The sequence below is a fragment of the Arachis hypogaea genome, chromosome 9 (genome assembly GCF_003086295.3).
Source record: "Arachis hypogaea cultivar Tifrunner chromosome 9, arahy.Tifrunner.gnm2.J5K5, whole genome shotgun sequence".
Taxonomy (NCBI): Eukaryota; Viridiplantae; Streptophyta; class Magnoliopsida; order Fabales; family Fabaceae; genus Arachis; species Arachis hypogaea.
Window position 1 is genome coordinate 114,746,207 of NC_092044.1, and position 25,411 is coordinate 114,771,617.

The window sequence follows — 25,411 nt, forward strand, 5'->3', positions numbered from 1 at the left end:
AAGAGGTCAAGAAAATGCAGATTGTATGGGATTAAAAGGGTGGAAATCTTTGAAATCTGTAGTAACCAAGGTAGCATAGAAGCACAAGTATAAAATATTATGAATAGTAGTGTTCTCCAGGAACCATATTTTTGCCATCTTTTTAAGTTACTAATCCAATTTCGCACCATCTACAAAGCTAACTTTCCTTTTGTTTGCTTGGGCCATTATAACATCTTTGCTCATTTCTTTGATTGTTCATAAAAGATTAAAAGGTAATATTTAATGCTCCTTTCTGCCTAGAAAAACACTTCACACGTGAGGCATTATTGGAAACCAAATAATACATTTAAGGGTCGAGATCAATTTCAAAAGATTATGTAAATACCAACACAAATTTTCAACCTACACCCAAACAAAATATGCCCCATATATATAAGTTTGCAAAATGCTTATTAAACAATAAAGAAATCAATATGGAATTGCAAAATGCTTACTAAACAATAATGATCATACATCTCCCTCCATCCAATATAAGTTTCATGGTTCTTAATTGCCAAGATAAGCAGCTACATTCTATTCAAAGTTTTGTACATATTCAATGGTTTCACATCCTAAGGGGAGGAAAAAAGATTAAAGAAAAAAACTTTGGGTATGATCATGCTGCAAGCAAATAAATAATTACAATTTCACATTTTAATACATGGTCATGTGTTTTTCTATCTCTACCTTAGGTACAGAGAAACCAAGAATTGAGAAATAATTATGATTTCACTAACAACAGCAGCAGGGGAGTGAATGCCCATAAATGGGACAATATCTACCTGCAACCAGTTCTCTACAGCCGATCCTACTACTGCACCAGCTATGAGCCCTCCTATGGTAATAACTGTAGCCTTCCCTGCAAAAAAAAGATAAGAACAATGTAAAAAAGAGCCAAATGAGAATTCAAAGAATAGTGGTTATGATAATCCATAAGAATTAAACAGAGTTGGAAGAAAGAGGCAAAAGGTCTGACAGGATCACCCACAGCTAGAAGCAACCATTTGTCATTTGTCAAGGTGATCACCTTTTTCAACTACATTAACTGCCACATTTATTTGATAGTTCTAACTTCTAAGTCCTCCAGAGACAACCATTTTCATTGGCATAATCTTCATGTTTAGTAAATAATGCCCTCCTCATGTGACATACTCTAAACAGGAGTAACCAACATTCAGATTAGCAGCACCAAAATTACAATCTTTTTCCTGTAAACCCAGTCTCTTTTACATTCAATACTGGAAAGCTGGAAGAACATATAAAATGAAGTCAAAACAATAGGTTGGTCTCATTCTTCGGATAAGGTCTGATGTAATAGCCACACTAACATGGCAGTTATTGATTGTGTATTCCAGGACTCATTACAATGCAAGAGGAAGTTCAGCACACAAGGTGCTTTTATGGATAACTATAAGCTTAGCTTATAACTTTCTCTAAATATTTTATCACGGATGATCATATTATGTAAAAAATAGTTGCATTAGGTCAGAAACCTAGACAACAAGCAGAACAAAATCCTACATCAAAAAACTGTTTTCAGAAAATTCAAGAGATGGAGTTAATTCATAGCCCTCATTGGTTTCATCTGCATATCAGTCTTCATTTTACAGTTTAAACAAAGTAAAGAAGGTAATAAAACTCAGAATTTCATTTTCCTTTCCTCTTGTTTTCCCACACATTTTGGCCTTCCAACATTCAAGTCAATATGAAATACTTATGAAACAAAAATTATTTTGCAATGTAACAACCTGACAATCAGTCTCCTTACCTAACTTAACATTCTTTTTGGTCATGAAGTACAGAGAAGCTCCAAAGCTACCAGCCAAGATAAGTCCAGGAACATCAGCCCCAGCATAACCAGCAGAGGGTGTAGAAGTCCCGTTGATATAGGTTAAACCCATCAATGCACCATATACTCCAGCTTGTAAGCCTAAATCACTAGTGGAAGGTGACACAATTGAAACAGGGGAATTCTTCATGGTGGATTGCAACCATTGAGGCATTGATCCCACAGCTGGGGACTTAACACGTTTGACATCAGCATAGCGAACACTGCTGTTCACTACTTTTCCTGCCCGCCGCTGGCTTAGGCTCTGCATAAGCAACATGTCATACGCGGCCTCAACCTAGAAAAAGAAAATCCCACAAAATGCATCGATAAGGGAGTACACTTCATCTAGATTCATAAGAGAGTAAACCATAACCGAAAAAGCGAGATATTAACAAATTCGATGCCAACCCCCGGGATAACAACACAAAAGTACTGACCTTATAATAAAAAAAAAAAGGCAAACAGAATAGTGCATGGCTGCATGTTCATATAAACTGTAAGATGGAGTAATCCCCATCATTCCTTTAGGCCTCTTATCAAACACATAACCCAAACACAGAGATTACAGGGTGGAAAAAGAACGCCACAAAGTAAAAATCACATTCATTCATGATATAGTTGCATAGAGACATTGTGCACTGATACTTCACATACATGTATTTAACCAAATTATTTAACTAACTCAACTATTAATCATTTGGAAAGCCAGAACGGGCAATTGATTAACCATATAAATCAGCTGAATTATTCACATAAATTACACACTACCTAACTTAAAGAGTAAAGTTCCCTAATCCCTAGTAAATCTAAAATCAGTTAAAGCCGTTAACCACTCATCCATCCAATTTTTTAACTCCCTTATCATGACAACATAATCTAACGCAATTTAAACCACTACAAGCAAATTCAGACCTATAAACCAAAATCTAGAATTTTCCTTTCTAATATATACCACACAATAGGAGGTGATTATTAAAATGCGAATGAGAATCACCGAATAACCGTTTCGAATTATCCGAAACTCGCGAGAAAATTAAAAACAAACAAATAAATCGAAGAATGAAGAAGAAGAAGGAGAAGAAGAAGAAGAGAACCTGCTTGATAGTTTCGTGGTCGTCCTTGCAGGAAGCGACGATGGAGTTCTTGGCGCGGAGTATGTCCTCGAAGGAAGCTCCCTCCGACACTCCGAGCAGCTTCAGCGCGCTCTCCACCGACATCTCGAACGGCGCCGACGAGTCGTCCGCTCTCGACCCGGCCTGCACCGGCGCCACCGTCCTCGCCGGCCGCGCTAGCCTCCTCCAGTACCTCGTCTGCAGGGAGGCGGCGCCACGCCATGGTTCGGTGACGATCGGCTTTCCGAGTGGAACACCGTCGAGTCGGCGAACCGGATGTCCGGGGAAGGCTGAACCGGATGAGAGGCGGTCGGGCCGGACGGAAAGTGTGGCAGACATTTATTTTATTTTATTTTATTTTATTTTTGTGAAAGAAATTGAATTGAGAGTGTGAGGCTTTAACTTAATCTGAGTGAGAAAGAAAGTGAAGAAGAAAAAAAAAGAGAAGTGAAGTGTTGAAAACTTGAAATAGTTTTAAGTTTAACGGAGACGGAACGGAAGCATGTAGCGCCACATTTGGTTTGTTTCTGACCGTTGATGCTAGTTAATATCTTCGTCATCATTATCCTTATTAAACGTTAACACAAGTGGCGTCTTGTCTCCTATATCCACTTCTTTTGCTTCTACGTTACATGAATTTTGGTTTGTAGGAATATTGGCTTGTTTTGTTTTGGTGAATTTTTGGTTTTATATATGTGTCATGGAAGAGACTTTTAAGACGAGTGCGCTTCAGTGAAAGAGAGCTCTACTAAGGTTTTCACACATGAGGCGGACTTGGTAAAGTGAAGAACAGGAGTAATCCTTTCGATCCATGTCCGGTGATTTTTGTGTTTAAGGATGAATTTGACGATTGGTGTAAGACTGTAAGTCATGGAAGGCGGCTTTAATGGTGAAGCTCATTGGAAAGAGAATTGATTTTGCATTCATGGAGCAACGTTTTCAAAGAGATTGAATGAATAAAAAAACTATAAAAGTTATGTAGATATGAATTGTGACTACTTTCTGGTACACTCTTAAGAAGAAGAGGATTATTCTTATATTTTTCTTAGAGGTCCATGGATGATTGTTGTGCATTACCTAATCGTCCAACGTTGGAAGCCTTTTTTTCTATTCTTGGAGAGTACGTTAAGGAAAGTTGCGGTATGGGTTAGAATTCCTAATCTGCCAATTGAATTGTAATAACCACCACTTTTTATGGAAGATTGGCTCTGTTATTGGTAATATGCTGAAGATTGATCATACTAGGTCCATTCACTCTAGAGACAGGTTCGCAAGGATTTGCGTTGAAATCAATCTGACAAGGAAGTTAGCTTCTAGAATCTCTGTTCTGGACAACAATCTTAACATTGAATATAAAGATTTGCACCTTATATGCTTTTCATGTGGCAAAATATGGCCACAAGGCGGATCAGTGCTCTAAAATCTTCGTCACTAAGACCCAGCAACCGAGTTTAGTCGCCGCATCCAGTCAAGGAGGGGATGGACCAGCGAAAGGATGGACCAGCGAAAGGATGGACTAGCTCTCTGATGGAAACCATGATTCAGAAAAGTTTCGATTTGGGGGAGAAAGTTAAGGCCGATCAAAGTTTCCCTCATTTTGGGCCTTGGATGATAGTCAAATGACCAATAAGGAAGAAGCAAGAAAAGATTTTGATTGAAAATTGAAGGAGCAATTTGGGGAAAGAATCACACTCGAATAAGGCAAGTGCTAAAGGAATTCCTATTAATAGTAAAGAGAGGGATTGCGTTTTGATATCCTGAACGAAGAGAAAGGTGAATCTGGTAGTGACGTCGACGAAAACGTACATGTACAAGGTACTCATATTGAAACCATGCAAGATAAGCCACACCCAAAACAAACCAAAATAGAAGACAAAACAGGTAAGACTGAGGTTAGGAAAACATTGTGGCTTGGTGAAGGAAAAAAAACCCCAAGGGTCCAAAAAGGCCTATTCCATAAAGATTGGGCCTATTATGTCCAAGAAGGGGTTTAAGCCCAAACAGAAGAATTTGAAAAAAATCTATCTCAAATACTAAATCTCAAAAAATAATGAAAACTCCTCTCTGAAACTCAAGAACTCATACCTGAGGAAGATGGAGGTGGACATGCTTGCTAGAATGAGGGATCTCAAGAAGAAACAATGGGAAGCCTTCGGCTTTATAAAGAAGAATCAAATTGTCATGATTAGCCACATGGACAACCACCCCCCCCCACATCTAATGTCCCTAACTGTTCTTCGGAAACCTCTGCGAGACTTAGGGATGGAGTTACAGTTGGGCCACCAGATAAACCACTAGATGAGAGTGTTGCAGTGAGTAGCAAAAGTGCAAAAGGAAAAGTACTAATGTTCTCGGAAGATGCCTCCATGGCAGCGAAATTGAATGTTTCTGCTTTGGTCTGTTCAATGGCTCTTAATATCGAGGAACTTTGGTAGCCCGCATAGACATCTTAGAATTATTTATGGGAGAGCTTGCATGACCTGAGAGATAGTAGTAATCTCCCATGGTGTACCATAGAGGACTTCAATGCTCTATTGCATGACTTTAAGAGGACAGGTAGTGTTCCTAACTATTACCCAAGAAGTCATGCATTCTATGAGAATCAAGAAAGGCGAGAAAGGATGGATGACCATTAAGATTGGTCTTGAGAAAGCTTATGATAGACTCAAGTGGAGCTTCATTAAAGACACGCTTCAGAACATTGGCTTTCCTTAGAACACGATTGACCTTGTCCATGCTTGTATATCCACTGCCAAGATGAGAATCCTCTGGAACCGTGAAGCTTTGGATGGATTCCTTTTTACCAGAGGTATTAGGCAGGGGGATCTTCTCTTGCCTTATCTGTTCGTGCTTTGTATGGAACGCCTCTCTCATCTCATTTGTGCAGCTGTGGATACGAAATTCTGGAAGCCTATAAAGCTCAGCAAGGAAGGACTTGATCTTTCCAACCTCTGTTTTGCGAACAACCTCATTCATTTTGCAGTGGCCACTATAGAGAAAATATAGCTAATAACGAGAGTTCTGGAAGTTTTTGGTGTCAGTTCTATGTAGAAAGTTAGTAATGGAAAGACTCGTGTCTACTTCTTTAACAATGTGGGGCATACTATTAAAGAAGAAATAAGCTCGGCTCTTGGTTTCTCTATCACTGGTGATCTGCAAAAGTATCGTAGAGTCCCTATTCTGCACTCCAAAACCACCCGAGAGACCTATAAGGGGTTATTCAGTAAGCTACAGACCAGGCTTAATAATTGGAAAGCGTCCTCCCTCTCCCTTGCAGGAATAGCAACCTTGGTGAGATCTGTCCTTACTGCTTTACCTCATTATACCATACAAACTTCTTTTATTCGATCACATACTTGTAATTTTCTTGATGCTCATTGTAGGAAATTCCTTTGGGGGAGGTACAGACAATATCTGGAAGATGCATCTCATAAGTTGGAACGTTAGTAAAGCCAAACCTTTAGGGGGCTTGGGGATCCATCATGCCAGAGACTTGAACCATGCATTTATGATCAAAACTGGTTACGACCTTATAGAAAAGAAGGACAATCTTTGGGCTAAGGTCCTTCGATCCAAGTATAAGTGTGGCACATACATTATCTCATAAATTTTGAGGAGAAACACGGATTCGAATCTCTGGAAAGGGGTGTGCAACACTGGAAAGATGTCAATATTAACATCATTTAGCGGGTTAGGAGTGGCTCAAGCATATGCTTTTGGAACCACAATTGGGTCCTAGAGAATTATCTTCGACTCTAAATGATTTCCTTTTGGTTTCAGGGCAATGAGATGAAGCTAAGCTTAGGGAGAGGCTCCCGGAAGAGGTAGTGAAGTAAATCCTTGCAATGGCTCCCCCTTCACCCTGGAAGGAAAATGACTAGATTGCTTGGACTCTCTCCTCTGATGGCACCTTCAATCTAAAAACTACATACGCCTCCATCATAAAAGACCATTCTCCTCCTGATCAAGTGTTTCGGCTGATTTGGAAGTGAAAGGGTCCTGAGAGGGTTAACACCTTTCTTTGATTAGCTGCGAAAGAGGCTCTACTTACTAATGTTACCAAAAGTAGGAGACTCGTGATCAACATCTCTTCTTATCAGAGGTGTCAAGGTGTGGAGGAAATTGTCCTTCATCTCTTAAGGGACTGTCCTTTTGCACGATTGATCTGGAATTTCTTGCTCCTTAACTATGTAGATCGAAATCTCTTTTTCAATTTGTCAAAACATGAATGACTGATTTATAATTTTTTCTCTACTAACGAATGACCGATGGTTTTTGGGGTGTGTTCTTCATCACTATTGTTCTTTCGCAATAGGATGTTTTTCAAAGATATTCATGTGAAGCCCAGAGTTGCAGTTTGCTCCATCACGGCGCGGTCTAAGGATATTCTAAAGTTGGCTAGACATTATCTTTAAATTCTCCAAGAACATATGAAAGCACAGGGGCTTTAATTAAGTGGTTGCCACCAGTTGAGAACACCATTAAATTAAATGTGGATGGCTCTTTCTTCGGTGTCAATAATAATGCTGTTTGTGGTGGGATCTTTCGTGATCATATGGGCCGATTCGTTAAAGGCTTCTTCTATCATTGAGTAAATACCCATAGTAGTCCCTGAGATTCACGCAATTACTCATAGTAATCTCTAAGATCCCGATTTTTCTATTGTAGTCCCCCCAGATAGAGCTCCGAGCACTAAAACTAGTCCCTGGCCATATTTCAGGTGATGACTCATCACCGGAGCGCTGACGTGGCCTCGGATTGCCACGTGGGACGTGTCCAAAACGACGTCGTTTTGGGTTTGGCGCCTTTGAAAGCCAAAAACGACGCCGTATAGTTGTTACTTAGTATGAAAAATAGTTTTCTCCCCCAACACAAACACTTCGTCTTTTCTTCTTCCACCCTCTGACTTCTTCTTCATTTCCCCATCAATGGCGTAGCCGTATGGTTGTATTTGCTGGGTTTACAAAAATTTGAGAGAAGAAGTCATCTAATCAGAAGTTGCTATCATTCTTCCCTTCCCTTCCTTCACCACAAACACGAGGTTCTGACGTTGTGATCGGACTCAAGGTAACCTTCATTTTTTTTACTTTACATTTTGAATACAGTGTTGGTTGATCATAGCATTGGTCAGTGTAGTTGAGGTTCTAGAGTTTTGGTGTCATTGTAGTGACTAGGGTTTGAATCTTGGTTGGGGTTTGTGGGATTGCTGTAATACTCGAATGAAACAGGGATGAAACAGGAAGATGTATGGAGGTTTGGAAAAATCTATTTTCTTGTGGTGATTATTTTTCCTTTTTAATGCATGATTAGGCTTTCAAATTCTCCCTGTATACTGTAAAAATTTTAAATTTCTTGCAGATGGAGGAGAAGTTGGACATCATGTTTCATCATGGGGGTGACTTCAAAAAAAATGCAGAAGGGATTATGACATATTCTCCGGACAACAAGGCCTGTTTAGGTGATCTAGACACTAATACTCTAGATGTCTTCTACATATAGAACTACCATAAGGAGCTTGGGTACGATGACATAAAACAGTGCTGGTGGCATGTTCCTGGAAAAGGTTTGGATAATGGGTTGAGGAATGTAAACATTGACAAAGAGATAAGAGAGATGGTGAATTGTGCTAGGACAAATGAGGGATTGATTGATATATATTTTGAGTATACAGTGTCAGTGCCGGAGGTGTTAGATGGAGATAACACAGTTGTGTACTTGGATGATGATGGTGGATAGGGGTGTAATGCAGGTACAGATACTGATGTGAGTCCCCCACTAACACAGACTCATGCACTCATAGTTGCTCCTATCCCTAAGGTTGTGCCCAATACTGCTTGCAAATCCAGTCCAAAAAAAAACAAAACATCTCCACGGCAATCACAACCATCACACTCCAAAACTGCTAATCCTTCCAAGACAACCAAACCTCTCAAGAAGACCAACTCCCAAAAGCCCACCAGGCCCACTAAGCCCACCAAGCTCACCAAGCTCACCAAACCAGATAAACCAGATAAGAGCAACAAGCAGAAACTGTCCAAGAGACCAAGTATTTCTAGGAGATCCTGTACACGTTCTGCTGCTAGAGGATTTAGTAGCAAAGTGTTTAACAATGAAGTTCCCTTTGATGTATCTTCTGATTCCTCTGACAGTGAAGAGGATAGCATGTTTAAGCCAGGTCTGGATGAGGTAGTTCCTCTGATTCTGAGGCTACAGGAAATGATCCTAAAAATGGGAGTAGGATTAAGAGAAACATGACACATGCAGCGGTGGGTAAGAGAAATATTAATCCACTAGGTAAAGGAAAGGAAAAGATATTACATAAAGACGATGGTTTGGTAGAGGAGGTGAGCGACGCTGAAGTTGACCTTGGGTTTGTGGGTTGTGTTCATGAAGGGGCAGAGGATGGACTAGACCCAGGTGTTGACTCAGATGGCACCAATTCTTGGCACTCGGAGGAGATGAAGACGCCTCCAAACTCAGAAGATGAGCTGGAGGAAGGAAATGAATCTGAAGAGGCAAGTCCGCTATTTAGGGAGGGTGCAAGATTTGGAGAGCTTCACCTTGAGGTAGGCATGAAGTTCGGAACTAAATGGAAATTTAGAGAAGTTGTGAGAGAATATATAATCCAAGAGGGTAGAAGCATAAAGATAGTGAAGAATGATAACATAAGGTGCAGGGCGGTGTGTAAGGTCAAAGAGTGCCCATGGGTGGCTTATGCATCTAGAGATCATGAAGACACCTGTTAGCAAATTAAGACTTTCAATGATGACCACACTTGCCCAAGAGAGGACAAGAATAGGGATGCCAACAGGAATTTGGTATGCAGCAAGCTTGTGAAGAATGTGAGAAAGTTTCCAAATTTTAGACATTGTGAGGCTACAACTTACTTCAAGACACGATTTGACTTGACATTGAATAAAAACTCAATATCCAGGGCATTAATGGATGCAAGAAGTGTAGTGTACGGGGATGAGAAAGAGCAATATAGGATGGTTAGAGATTATGGTATGACGCTGTTGAAGACTAATCCCGGTTCTACTGTACAAATATGCACCACCCCCCAACCAGATGGTGAAGTTACCTTTGATAGAATGTATATATGTTTAAGTGGCTGCAAAAACGGTTTCAAGGCTGGTTGCCGTCCTTTGATAGGTCTAGATGGTGCTTTCCTGAAGACACGGTTTGGTGGCCAGATTTTGTCAGCCGTGGGGTTAGATGTAAATTAGCATATCTATGTCATAGCCTGGGCTATTGTCAGAGTGGAGAATACAGAAATATGAAAATGGTTTCTTGAGCTACTTCATCAGGACTTGGGGTATTATAAAGATCATGACTGGTGCTTCATATCAGATATGCAAAAGGTGTGATTTTTTTTAATTGTCTTGCTTTGATTTTATTTGATCTTATATTAAGAATTGTGATGTTATGCTTACTGTGAAGAATTGTGCTTTCATTGGATTTTGATGGTTAGTTTTTAGTGAAAGAATTTTGATGTTATGCTTATCTGAATTAATTGTCAGGTTATTGGATATTGATGGTTAGTTATTAGGGACAGAATTCTGTTGTTATGCTTACTTGAAGAATTCTGCTTTCTTTCGAATTTGATGGTTAGCTATTATGGAAAGAATTTTGCTGTTATGCTTATCTGCATTAATTGTGAGATGATTGGATATTGATGGTTAGTTATTAGGGAAACCATTGTGCTGTTATGATTACTTGAACCATTGTGCTATTATGATTACTTGAAGAATTGTGCTTTCATTATGCTTGTATGCATTATATTGCCATGTGCACAATCTTTTTCATTATATGTGCACGTTAGATAAACGTTAGGGACTTATATGGGTCATGACCTTCAATTGTAGGGACTATTATGGGGATAGTAATCAAATGTCAGGGACTATTATGTGTCACAATTATAATGTTAGGGACCATTATGTGTGTATAATCTGTATAATGTTTATTGAATCTGGCAGGGACTAATATCAGCAGTGAAAGCGGCGATGCCTGATGTGCATCACCGTTTCTGCGTCTGGCATTTATGAAAAAATTTCAACAAGAATTGGAAGGACTTACAGCTACGGGACTTCTATGGGAATGTGCAAGGGCAACAACATACCAAGAATTCAGGGATAGAATGGACAAGATCAAAAGGTTAAATGAGGATGCTTGGGCATACTTAGAGAAGTGGCCGATGGATGCTTGGACCAGAAGCTTATTCAGCCATAAGCCAAAGTTGGATAGCATCTGTAACAACGCCTGCAAAGTGTTTAATGCTAAGATCAAGGATGCACGAGCCAAACCCATCATAACATTGCTGGAGGAGGTAAGGATGCTTGTTATGCGTACCATAGCGAAAAACAAGGTAAAGCTGCAGAATCACACTGGGAAGCTCACACCTGTGATAAAGAGCAGGCTGGAAAAGGTTAGGAAAGAATCCAAGCATTGGAAGCCTATTTGGATTGGGGATAACAGATACGAAAAATTTGAGGTGCACGGACATCCAACTAACCATGTTGTGGACATAGGAAAAAGATTGTGCACATGCCAATTTTGGATGCTAACGAGTAAGTTAATTATCTTTATGCATTTCACTTACTTCAACCATAACTATTATCATGGTTCATGTCACTATTTGGCACCTGCAGGTATTCCGTGTGTGCACGCTTGTGCTGCCCTCTCTCGTGTGAATAAGCAGCCAGAAGACTTCTATCACAGATGGCTGACTATAGACTCATACAGAGAAACTTATAACCACCACATTAATCCAATTCCGGGTCAACCAATATGGGAAAGAGCAGAGGACTGTAACAGGCCACATGCCCCCTAAAATCAAGACAAAACCTGGAAAACTAAAGATAAAGAGGAGGGTGGATGCGGACGAGAAGAGTGGTTTTGGAACTAAAAAGCCTTAAGTTGACCCAAAACTCTTGGGCAACACTGCAGACGGTGTACACCTAAAGAGACAGCTGGGTGCCTTTACATGCAGTTACTGTGGTGAAAAGGGACATACAAAAAGAGGCTGCAAAAAGAAGAGAGATGATGATGCTACTACTGCTGCTGCTGCTGCAACTGCCGCTGCCGCTGCCGCTGCCGCCGAGGCGGCTGAGAAGAAGAAAAATGATGAAGTACATCATGTGCCTGAGCAACCTGTTCAGCAGCCCCAAGATGATTCTGGCCAACTAGATTTGGAAAGCAATCCCCAGGAGATCGACTTAACTCAGTCTTTTGCTTTTGAGCAAGAGGATTCTGAAAAAGTAACTAAAATATTACATTTGAGTATGTTATTATTTCCATGAATAAATAATACTTAATGCCACTTATTTCTATTATAGGATCCTGGACCGAAAAGACTTTCGAAGCTATCACTAAGAAGACGATCCTCTCTGCCGCCAACTGCACCAACAGTGAATCTCTTGCAGGGTGCATCTTCAGCAACATCTTCAAAGTTTGCCAACTTGATGCAGTTCATCCCAACACCAGGATTTAAGCCCCCAAGAAAGAAGAATTGAATACTTTAGATATATATATACTTAGGAGTTTCTGTTTTGTTTTGTGTTATTAGTATTTTCCGTCGTATAATGACTAGATGGTGAACTGTGTTCCCAAGGCCTTTTTGGTATGTCTTGGCCTTGCTTTTGATGAAACTACAGATAGCAGCATAATAGTTTCTAGGCTGCCTTTTATAGTCAACTTTTGTTGTTTTTTGATAAACAATCGAATTTATGTTAATATACTATGCTATGTGGTTTACCATTCAAGAAGCAGATTCTTTATTATTTTTATAATCAATAGAATTTATCTTAACAACAATTTTATAGTTAACAGCACTTTTCATTCCATCAAAAAGTAGATTTTTACAACTGTTGATAACAAGGAACCCAAAACCACCAATTCATTCATCATTTACAACACAGGATCACCAACAACACTGTCAACACACACACAGCTAACACTAACAACTGGGTAATCACTTTTTGCATCTGGACATCCTCCTCCAACCTTCGAAGCCTCCAATCAAAGTTGATCTTCACTTCATCACCACATGATTCTGACTTTTCAACCTGTTCCTCATTCACAGAATCTGTTCACACAAAAAGCCCGCACCATCTCTTCCCACTTGTCTGTAACCAATAAAGGATCAAAGTTTAGAGAGGAACAACACAAGAACAGTTAGGGGAGGAGAATCATAACAACACAAGAACAGTCAGGGGAGAAAAATCATAACAACACAAGAACAGTCATGGGAGGAGAATCATAACAACACAAGTAATTATTCTAACCTACATTATAATTGGGGCAGCCATAGAACGGTTTATTCGGATTCAAATCTGTACCAGACCATCTGAGAACTGGCCTACAGCCACAGCCGCACCATTCTGGCGAGGCCGATCTTCTGCTCTTCGTTTGCGTTCTAATCTGGTTCCAGCTAGATGGGGAACGAACAGAGCTTCCACCTGCAGTGCTACCTCCACCCATCATCGACATGAGTAGTAGCCCCGGATGAGAGTGTATGAACAGGAAGAAGTGTATGAAAGAAGAAGAAGAAGAGGTGAACAAGACGAAGAGGGGAAGTGTATGAGAATTTGAGGATTTAGGGTTACATATACTAGGAAGGACCAATTTGGATAAAAATTGGAACTTAACCAGCTCAGCTACTCGTTAGGAGCCCTCCAGCGTGGCAATCCGAGGCCACGTCAGCGCTCCGGTGATGAGTCATCACCTGAAATATGGCTAGGGACTAGTTTGAGTGCTCGGAGATTTATCTGGGAGACTACAATAGAGAAATCGGGATCTTAGGGATTACTATGAGTAATTGCATGAATCTCAGGACTACTATGGATATTTACTCCCTATCATTTGAAAAATTGTTCAATCATGCATGCTGAATTTTAAGGCATCGTTAGAGGGTTACAAATAGCTGTTGCAAATGAAATGCATGATTTGATAATAGAGACGGATTCATAGATGGCTGTTAACCTGATTAGAGATGGTTGTGCTATATCCCACTCATGTTCAACCTTGATTCAAGACATTAATGTTTTCAAGAACTAAGTGCAGAATTTCAAATGGAACCACACCCTTAGAGAAGTCAATATTTGTGCGAATTTGTTTGCGAAGAAAGGTTAAGAGTTTCTGCTTGGTCTTCATATTTTTTACTCCCCCTCCTGATATTTCTTATGCCTTGTTACTTAATTGTAGTGTCATCCTCAGATTGATAGATACTGATTAATTTTGTTTTTCTTGTTTTGTTGTTTTCGGAATCTTGCCTCCCTTCTCTCATAAAAAAAATTGTGTCATGAATTGAATAGATATGATTATTTTTGTCTTAATTCAATACATTATAAATTACTTTTCATATGTTTATCATTTTTTCTAATGGCATTTCATTTTCTTTTATCATTGTATTGTAATATCCATTCCTATGTTAAAGGAATTCTTTATTCGTATTAATGGCATAATCATTCGGAATTCGAATAAGCTCCTTAAAATTAAAATGATAATTACGAATCAGTAGTGCTACGTTACCAACTTTTTATCTGCCAAAATCTGCCAACTTGAGTTGGGCTGGACATGAAGCCCATCTACTAAATAAAGCCACATCTAAGTTAATCATGGTTTAATCCTAATTTATCACGTGTTGGTAATAGTTGGCAGACTCTCTCTTGGTAACGTATACTTTTCCATTATGAATTTACGATACCACCTAGTTAGACATATTTGTCCTTACAAGGAAACTTAACGGATCGGAACAAAATCGATAAAGACAATTTAATGCGCCTATTTATTCTAGGTTTAATTATTTTGTAAGATTTTATATTTTTATTAAATTTTTATATTTTTTAATTAGATTTTTATATTATTTTTAATTTTATAATTAAATTTTTTTATATAAAAAATATTAAAATTAACCGAAAATTTCTCACAAAATATATATGGTCAAAAATGTAGTTAGATACAAATTAATTCTTATTTAGAGAGCGTCCATTGGAATCTCTTTGTGTTCTGTTAGGGTTTCTAAAAAACATCGCCCAATAAGATTTCACAAACACAATTGTCAATTGACCAATCACAATACACTAAACACACCCTCATTCTCTATTCTGCCAGCATGGATGCATTAGGAGGCAATTAACAACATAAAGGGAAGGGAGATAAGGAGAATACAGAGGAAATTGTGGTGCTTGAGGAGAAAGACATCTCCAAGGGTTTGCACGCATGTATAAAGAGTTTGAACGGGAGAATATTTGTTGATTGCACCTTTTCGACAGATACAATGGAAGGGGCCATAACTGCAACATGGGGCAGACTGGAAGGATTGAGAGTTGTAAAAAAGGCAAGAATCACTTTTAGTTTTTTTTTTTATAAGGACACCGACATTGTTCGAGTAGAACAAGGATCCCCTTGACTATTTAAGAACTTTATCCTCCATGTTGAGAGATGGAAGGAGGATCTAACGGAAGACAAAAATCTTATTTCACCTTTTTCAATTTGGGTCCAAATATGGGGCTTGCTAGAGCAGTTTAAAACTATTGAAGTTGGACGTAAACTGGGTATGAAGATTGGAAACATTGTTGACGTTGGATTATATGAGGTGAGAGGGAAATAAACTCGAATCATTAAAGCCAAGGTGGAGATAGAAGGGGATAGAAGGTTCAAGCATTCGATAAAGATTACTGGACAAAATAAAAATTGATCGAAGTAAGTCTTCGATATGAAAGACTGGGAACATTCTGCACCTATTGCGCGCTTCTAGGACATGATTCCAAGCATTGTCAACAATAGTTGGACGACTCTACCAATGACATTGTGGGAGAAGAAGCTATTGGAGAATGGGTGAAGGCATATCAAGTAGAAAGGATAATTGAGAGTAATAAGAATTTAGACTCGTCTTATGCCAGAGCTTCTGGTTCTTCCACCCCTCAACCAAGGGAGAAACCAGCTCCCTCTTGGCTGCTGGAGAGTTTTGCTGATTTAAATATAAAAGGGGATAAGAACTGGGCGAGAAAGGCTACCATTCCTAGTTAATGATTGAAGAGGAAGGAAATGGCATCTTCTCCGACACCCTGAGACTCCAGCGGGTACGGTTAAAAGTGATGTTCTATAGGAAAGACATATCTCAATGAATACATAAGAGAATATGATTACTATGGGTGAGGCTAAGGAGGACAGAGGAGGAAAGCAAAGGTATCAAACAACTTGCTAGGCAAATGGGAAGCCACTGGGAGACCTACGTTGGATATAAAAAGGGGAATAGTGGTAAGAAAAATAGTGGTAGCTCAAAGAAGTCCTATTTGGAGGAAGTCTCAGGGTGGTAACAAGGAGGTGGAGGGTGCCAGCCGTCAATTGGAATCCAAACCTTCATGAAGATCTTAAGTTGGAACTGTCGGGGTTTGGAGAGACCCCTGACAGTCCAAAACCTTAAAGGGATTTGTCAATCCCACTCCCCCGAGGTGGTATTCATTTGTGAAACTAAGAATCAACCTTGAATGGTGGAAAGGAAGATACAGGCATACAGGTTTGAGTCTTGGAGGATTGTGACCCAGTTGGGATAGTGGGAGGTTTAGTCTTGACTTGGAAAGAAGGTGTGGAGGTGCAAATCCTCTCGGAGAAAGAGTATTGTATTGCTGCCACGATCAAAGACTTGTCTAACAAACATAGTTGGGGCTTAATTGGTGTTCATCTAAACACAAACGAACAACTCAGAGCTGATGAATTACAGGATCTGTCAACTATTATACAGTAAATGCAAAATGAAATGATTGTAATGGGAGATTTTAATGTCATCGCTAGCCAGGAAGAGAAAAGGGGTGGAGGGCTGAAATCTTGGTCCTCGATTTTAGATTTTAATAACTTTATTGATGGAAGCAGCTTGATAGATCTGGGTATGGTGGGTAGGAATTTTACTTGGTCCAATAAAAGGAGGAATGAAGAGCAGTTTGGGAAAGGTTAGACCGTGTTTTGGCAAGCAACCGCTGGCTGCACATGTTTCCTTCTAATACGGTGATTAGGCTGCAGGAAAATAGATCTGATCATGCCCCTTTATTATTGGACACCAGCTCTCATATTGAGATCTAAATGCATATTTAAGTTCCAACAGAAATGGTGTGGGGTCGAGGCGGTTAGAAGGGTTATTATTGAGGCCTAAAACTCCTACTTTGAAGGTTCTGCAATGTTTGTTCTAGCTCAAAAATTGAAACTTTGCAGACATCATCCTGTGCCATAGCAGCAAGCATCTAAATCCAAATCTAAAGCTGAAATAGAGGAGATCCTCAAAAAGATAGAAGAGCTTAGAGAGGCAGGAATTAATGGAGGAATTGAGGTTGAGGAATTGGAAAACTTGCTAGAGGACACTTTTGGTAGGGAGGAGAGTTACTGGAAAGAGAATTCTCGTATAAAATGGCTGAAGGAGAGGGATAAGAACACTAAATTCTTTCACCAATCCTTTCAATCCTGGATATGGCGTAATAAAATCTAGAAATTAGAACGGAATGATGGGAGCTTTGCTACATTTCGAGCTAATATAGCCTTAGTTGCAAAAGACTATTTTAGAGATATTTTTTCTTCTTCCAACTCAACTAATCCGGAATTAGAATTTGAAGACTTTATTGTCAAAGTAACTCTAGCCATGAATTGGAGACTTCTACGGCCATTTTCCTTAGAAGAAGTCAAACGGGCTATGTTTAGTGTGCACTTTGAAAATGCACCACCTGATGATGAGTTCACAGCGAAGTTCTTCAATTATTATTGGGACATCTTGGCTGGGGATGTGTTTCGAGCGGTGAAAAGCTTCTTTATTAGAAGTAGAATACTCAGAGGTTTAAACCACACACATATTTGTTTAATCCCAAAGGTTCCGAATGTTATAAAGATGGCACAGGTCAAGCCGATTAGCTTATCTTTAGTGGTTTATAAATTTATTTCTAAAGTGATTATTCATAAACTATAGAATATCATGAACAAACTAATTAGTCCTAATCAAAGTGCTTTCTTAAAAGAAAGACTAATTAGTGATAATATACTTATAGCTCATGAATGCATGCACTATTTGAAAACCAAGAGGACGGGCTTGAATACTGAAATTGCCATAAAGCTTGATATGATAAAACTTATGATAGAGTGGAATGGCATTTTTTATGGTTCATGCTTTGAAAGTTAGGATTTGATCAGGGGCGGAGTCAGGTACAAAGAAAGGGGGCAATGACCCCCCCAAATTTTAATTTTTTACATGTAAATTATATGTAAATTTTAGTTTAGCCCCCTTAAAATTTTATTTTAGTCTTATTTTATTGTGTAAATATTTTTTCCCTCTAATATTTCATCTAGCTTCGTCCCTGGATTTGATCCTAGATGGATAAGTTGGATTAAGGAGGTGGTGACTAAAATTTCTTACTCTGTTATTGTTGAAGGTCAAGCCTTTGATTTTTTTAAGCCAAATAGAGGAATCCAACTAGTAGACCTTCTATCACTGTATCTTTTTTTTTTTTGCAGAAGGTTTATCCTTTCTATTGGACAAGGCAGAGCAAAACTGTCTCATCTCTGGTGTCCAAATTAATAAAAGATGCCTTCCCATCAATCATCTATTTTTTGCGGACGATTCTATCCTATTTAGTAAGGCCTCGGAGGACAGCTGTTCTAATCTCCTGGAGATCCTTACTTTATATGAGAGCTTTAGTGGTCAGAAAGTAAACTTAACTAAATTAGCTGTGTTTTTTAGCAACAATACCCCGGGAAAAAATAGAAATGCCTTGAGTAACAGACACAACATTAGACACATAGGAGTATAGGTCAAGTATTTGGGGCTCCCTTCAAGGGTTAATCGGTTGAAGAATGAGACATTTGGGGCTATTAAAGAGAAAGTGAGAAAAAAGATCTAGGGCTAGAAACGACACTTATTATCTACGTCAGGTAGACATGTGCTAATTAAGGCAGTCGGGGATGCCATTTCTATTTACACACTCTCTTGCTTCAGGCTTTCAGATACTTTAATCTGCGAGATTCACAATATTCTCACCCAATTTTGGTGGGGGTAAAAAGGCACAGAAAGAAAGATGACGTGAATTAGTTGGGATACTATGTTTAGACCAAAGAAGGAGGGTGGCCTTGGTTTCAAAGACCTGCGAGCTCAAAACCTAGAGCTACTAGCTAAACAATGCTGGAAACTAGATACGCAACCTCAATCATTATTATCCAAAATTTTCAAAGGCAAGTACTACCGCTACAGCAGTATTATGAGAGTAGAGACAGGAAGCTAACCTTCTTGGGGCTGGAGAAGCCTTTTGGAGGGTCGCAAAGTTCTAGAAAAATGCCTATGTTGGAAGGTGGGCAACGGGAACAGCATTCGCATTTTCCAGGACCCATGGGTAGCTACATCCCAATCTCTCCTTGTCTCATACAACTCAGTTATCAGTAACCAGATTCTTAAAGTAGCATGGGTGAATGAGCTAATCATGCCTAGCAAACAATGGAACCTAGAATTAATCAGCCGTGTTTTCTCTTCAGATATGGCTAACTGTATTTCGCTAACAAAAATTGAGGAAGGTGATGATTATTTATTTTGGGCTAGAACCAAAAGCGAAAAATACGAAGTCAGCTTAGGCTACCAAATTGCCTACCTTTTCTATCACTCTCCAATTGATTACTGCCCCGATTTGATGTAGCACAAAGAAACATAGATTGAGCTCTGGAAAATGCCCCTACTCCCGAAAATCAAATTCTTCCTTTGGCGATGTTTGCACGAAAAGCTTTCGGAATTGGCGAACCTCCACCGCCGCATCCACACAATTTCTCCTCTCTGTAGGCGCTGCAATCTCAGCCCCGAAACCATTAGTCATTGTTTATTCTTCGGCCAAAAATTGAAGGAGGTCTGGATTAAAAGCTCATTACCTGGGTTGGTTTGTGGAGACGGGTCCTTTTCCTTCTAACGAACGTGGTTGGAAAGTGTCGGCAAGCTCAAGAGGTAGAGAAGCAATAAACGTGACTTCCAGATGTTGGCAGTTATGTGTTGGCAAATCTGAAAATCAAAAAATTTGATTATCTTCGAAAATGACATTGAAGGAATAGAACAAATCCTGACTTCAGCTAGCAACCTTCTTCAAGACATGCAAGCCCACACACTTTAAATTTCCTGTTGGAGTGTTTCATCTCCTTTTCTTAGATTTTTGAAGTTTTATCTTCTTTTCTTAGCCTTTTGGTATTTTAGCTCGTAAATGAGTTTTTGGGAGATCCCCAATTCACCTATGGCTGTCCTATTTATGGATAATGTCTATTTTATCCAGTTGAATAAAATAGTTTACCTTGAAAAAAAAATCTAATTAGAGTTTTAATTATGAATACCTTCAATTTGTGAAAAAATATCTAGTTAGCTCTAACAATTTTCACACTAGAAAAAGATATAATTATAAAATTAAAAAAAATAGTGTAAAGACTTAATTAAAAGAAAAAAAAGTATAAGGATCTGATTAAAATTTTGATGAAATTATAAAGATTAACAAAATAATTAAACCTTTATTCTATTACCGAATTAAATAGAGTTAGAGCAAGTGTGAATAAACAATTGAATTAGTTATTTAAAAAATTAAAATATTTTGAAGTATTTTTTAAAAGGTCACAAATTAATTTTAAATATTATACTAAATAGTAATAACATAATTTTTCGTAAATTAAAAGGTAAAAGAGTCATTTATGAATCTATTTGTTCTGAGGTGCTACATGAAACAAAGATGAATACAGATCTATACATGAAGTTTGGACTCTTTTAGGTGAATGTTTCAACTTGTTCATTGAGTTGATGGATTATTTGTCGTTCTCGCTTGGAGGTGATAGATAGTACTTACAAGGGACTCCAATACTTAAGTTAGCAAGAATTTTAAATAGGGTTAAGTGAATTGGGATTAAAAATATTTGAATTTAACAGGGTATTTATAGAGATAGGTGAAAAATTGGTCATCACTTCTAAGTCTCTTCACTTATAATAGTGAATAGTTTCTTCCTCAGTATCTAAAAAGTTATCTTATGTTGTGGTGTGGACTGAGTTGGGAATAATAGTATTTAATATAGTAGATGATAAAGTCTTACTTGCCACATAAGTCGGGTTGGACATGGGTTACAGTACCCGTATGGCTTCCTGGATTGATCTGGTTAGATCTAGTGGGCTCCTATGGGTCCTCTGTAAAATTGGATTAGCTTTATTTGGACCATGACTTTATTTATAAGCAATGATATAGACGCTATCTAAATTAGTCCTTAGTCTCTTAATAAGTTGACAAATTTTTAATTCAATAAAAACAAATAAAATATGAAAAAATTTGACCACTCAATATGGATTATCCCAAATAAAGAATATTTTATTATTCTAAATAAGTTGATGTGCCCTAAAAAGAGTAACTTTGAGACAAGCATTATTTTTAGACCCGCTAATGAATTATTCTCTAACAAATTAATATAGAATATAGAATATTATTATTGTTTCGAGGAATTATCTGAAACTAAATGGATGTGAGTCTAGACGCAAAGTCTAAATATTTTTGTGTTAAAGTCTCCAAATTTTTCATTGAATGAGAGTAATCATTCAAAGTTTTTGTAAAAATGATAACAAGAGATACCTAAAAGAGATTTCGATGCTTAAGATACTAAGAGTTTTTACAAATTTAAATGAAATAGGATTGAGAAATATTCGAAATTTTATGAGATTTATAAGAAATAGAGATGACTTGGCCATTACTTCTGTATTTTGCATTTGTAGTAGCGGGTGGTATTTTTTTAGTTCTTAGGGAGATTATTCCACGTTGTAGTAGATGATGATCAATAAATAGGAAAAGTCTAGGAGGCCAGCAGTTTTATTGAATTTTGGCCAGCATGTAACCAGCAGAGGAAGGTGAGCCATTGGATGAAATCTCATACCAATCTCACACCATCAAATTATCATTGATAGCTAACAATCACAAAAATTGCTGACCCTCTAGCATTGCTCCAATAAATAATATCTGAACTAATGCGGTGACAAGACCTTACTTACTGCGTAAGTCGGTTTGTATATGAATAGCAAAACTCATGTTCTGAATAATTCAAGTTGACATATCCAGAATCTAGTCGGGTTAAATGTGCAGAATTAGTGGGCTGTTTAGGAGTGATCTAATCTTTGTAGAACTCTTAATTTCAAACTATTTAGACTAAGATATAAATAATTATATATCAATGAGAGAGAAATTAATTATTTTTTTATTATAAAAGATTCAAATGTTGATAATACTAACCATAAATAATTTAAATAAACTTAAAAATTATCAAATATTACCAAGTTTGGTAACTCTAATCAAAGTTCAATTTTAGGCTAATGTCATATCCTACGTGGTAATATAATTTATAACATGGGAGTAACGCATTTTACTTGATTAAATAAAATAAAATTAATTATTTTTCCTTTTAATTAAAATGAAACTTAATCCTTTTGTTGGATTATTCCACAAAGCCATAATCTTTTCCAACGAAATCATTGCACTCAAATGCATAGATTTTTTGGGCTTCATCCAAGACCAAGGCGAGTTCTACAACAAATTTTATCTCTATTTAAATCAACTCACCTTTTGTTTTCTATCTTAGGTTTTTATTTTGACAGAAAAAAAAAACTCATATTCATCTACGAGCTAATGAATAATCAAAGCCTCCGATTCCAATAATGAAGCTAGAAAATTAGAGAATACCTACATGGCTAAGACACTAATAAAAATGAAGGTATATAGTCAAATAAACTTATTTTATATTGGATTTTTTCTTTTAAAAAAGCTAATTTTTAAAACGAAACAAATGAGAGAGCATGTGTAACGTGACTATAATTTATAAGTTTCCCAAGAAAAAGAAAAGGGAGAATGAATTTGATCATATTTTTTAAAATAAAGTTTTTCACCAAAAAAAGGTTACAAATGATAAAAAAGAAACAACTGAGATTATTATTGTAGAATTAAAGTGATAAATAAATTTCTAAAAATTTATATTTTAGATAGATTAATTTAGAAGAAAATTAATAAAATCTTTTAAAATAACAAATATAAACACACTATCTTCAAATTAATTCTTATAATTAAGATAAAAAATCTTAACTTAAATTATTATTATCTTAAAAAAATTTAATAATATTTTTTTAAAAATTAATATAAATTTAAAATATAAATTTTCAAAATTTATTTATCACTTTACTCTTATTATAATATTAATCTCCTAAAACCATGCTGAAAATAATATAGTCACGCAAAACATCCAACTAAAAGCGTCACACCAATATTAATATTTGGATATGCTTGAATTTTTTATGACCATAAATGGGTAATTATTAAAAACAAGCTAATGATACTTGAATTATGATTTGTGCCAACATATATTCTTTAAAAATATTCCACACATCAAATACAGAGATGCCATTCTTCATCCATAAACAAAAGTTGGTTAAATCTCAAATGTCAAAAAAGATAAATAAATAAATAAATAAAAGAAGGTTAAATCAAATAAGGGCGACCAAGATTTCTGTCTGAACTCGAATATTTTAGAGATTAATTTAGGATCTATTTGAGAAGTTTTAAAAGTAATTTTTGTTAGTTTTTGACTTATAAAAAGTAATAGTATTAATGTCTAGTGCAATTTTTAAAACTAAATTGCAGCTTTCTAAGAAGTTATTTAGGAGCTTATAGAGAAGTTAAAAAAATGACTTTTCTTATAATACTACTATTTTTTATCACATTTTTATAAAATAAGCATTTTTAAAACTAAAAATCCAAACACAAAATAACTTATTTATAAGTTATTTTTAATATAGTCATTTATTACTTAAGTTATTTTTTTAAAAGTAGCTTAATTGAGTTATTTTCCCAAACTGGACCTTAATATAATTTTATCGAGTCTAAAACCGGATAAAAATTTTAAAAATAAACCCGGTCATTATTTAGGTCAAGTCCGGATCAAGATAAACTCGACTTCACTTGACCTATGTATCTTTTAAGAGGACTAAAAAAGTACATATATATTTTAAATTAATTCTAATATTACATTATATTAATTATAAACTTATTGTTTTATTTTTAATCATACTTGTTGAATTAAAAAATAAATAAAAAAGCACGAAACTAAAATTTATGGATAAATTCAAATTTAAATATGAATATCAATTTTTTGATAACAAATATATATTTTTTTCTTTATAAATAAGTATTATAATATTTTGATAAAAATTTATCAATATTTAGACTTCATCCAATTTAGATTTGATTTAGTGTGACAAAAAATAATAAAATTTTATTGTATTTAAAATCGAATAAACCGATAAAAATTTTAAAAATAAATCCTATCATTATTTAAGATCGAATTCGAATCTATACAAACTCGACTTTATCCAGCCATGTACACCCGTAAAATCAATTATGTAGCAATCCACAGAAGACCAGTGTATAAGCTGGTCCCTATTTGACTACTTATTAGAGGTGCTCACATTCTATTCTAGCTTTCTCCAGAGGGTTAATAAGAGTAGCACTTGTCCCTCTCTTAACAACAATGATTGGCACTCCAATCATAAATTATTTAACCACTAGTTTAATGGCAAAAACGTGTCATCCTTAATCACCATAAAGAAAATCTCGCAATGTGACACCATCCTTTTTTTATTATTATTATTTTGCATTATAAATAATATTTTTAAAATATAGTAATAATAATTTTCTATAAATATTTGATGCATTTAGACTACGTTTGTTTTTCTACAATAATTTTAATAAAATATATTTTTTATGATATTTTTAGCAATATTTTTTTAATATTTCAAATTAATCCTCAAAAATTTGTAGTTAGATATTAAAAAAAAAATAGTTATACTTTTCAAATTTTAATAATTTTTTACTCTTTATGTAAATTTTAGTAAAAAGTAGTTTTTATTGTTATTTAACAAAATATAATAAATTAAAAAATCAAAATTATCAAATCAATTTATACAAATAAATAATTTCATATAAAAATTAGTTTATAATAAAAATGGATGATTAAAATTTGTTAAAACTAGACTAAAAATGTCTGATTTGTATATTATCAGATAAAAATTCAGGTGAAGTTAATTTCACATAAAATTGATATCTAAGAGTCGTTGAATGAAAATTTAATCAAATCAGTCAAATTATTTAACATTTCTCAAGTATTAACTTTACGTGAAGTTGATTGCACCTGAGTTGAAAATTTAATCAAATCAGTCAAATCATTTAACATCTCTCAAGTATTAACTTAACGTAAAATTGACTGCACCTGAATTTTCACCATATTATTATTATTTTTTCACCCCTGAAATTTACAGTTACTACTCCTTTCGAAACTTCCAACTCGGCACGTAATTACGTAACTATTACTATCATCCATTTAAAAAAAAAAAACAAAAGAAAAGGTTTATTAACTAAATAAAAAATAAAAATAATAT

At 36.3% G+C, this 25,411-nt stretch overlaps 1 protein-coding gene across 5 annotated transcripts; it reads right to left on the minus strand.

The window, feature by feature from the left end:
* Positions 1-456: 456 nt before the first annotated feature.
* LOC112712209 (protein CHAPERONE-LIKE PROTEIN OF POR1, chloroplastic) lies at positions 457-3,973 on the minus strand. 5 transcript variants are annotated; one of them, XR_003157722.3, is made up of 4 exons: positions 2,947-3,626; positions 1,790-2,147; positions 1,049-1,174; positions 457-880 (listed from the first exon to the last, which is right to left on the minus strand). XR_003157722.3 is itself a non-coding variant. In XM_025765032.3 (3 exons), exons 1-3 carry the CDS (start codon positions 3,301-3,303, stop codon positions 705-707), a joined length of 891 nt encoding a protein of 296 aa, XP_025620817.1. In that variant the 5' UTR covers positions 3,304-3,973; the 3' UTR covers positions 457-704. The 5 variants fall into 5 exon arrangements, 1 of the variants encoding a protein (XP_025620817.1); XR_003157720.3 differs by having other exon boundaries at positions 1,010-1,174; XR_011866115.1 differs by having other exon boundaries at positions 1,049-1,267.
* Between the last annotated feature and the right edge of the window lie 21,438 nt (positions 3,974-25,411).

What these genes read in the sequence shown, in the direction of transcription:
- LOC112712209 (XM_025765032.3), bottom strand. Translation starts at nt 3,303, where the DNA reads ATGTCTGCCACACTTTCCGTCCGGCCCGACCGCCTCTCATCCGGTTCA. An exon ending in ACCACGAAACTATCAAGCAG is followed by an intron (nt 2,148 to 2,946) that starts GTTCTCTTCTTC and finishes TTCTTTTTCTAG; the next exon opens with GTTGAGGCCGCGTATGACAT. An exon ending in CAAAAAGAATGTTAAGTTAG is followed by an intron (nt 881 to 1,789) that starts GTAAGGAGACTG and finishes TTTTTTTTGCAG; the next exon opens with GGAAGGCTACAGTTATTACC.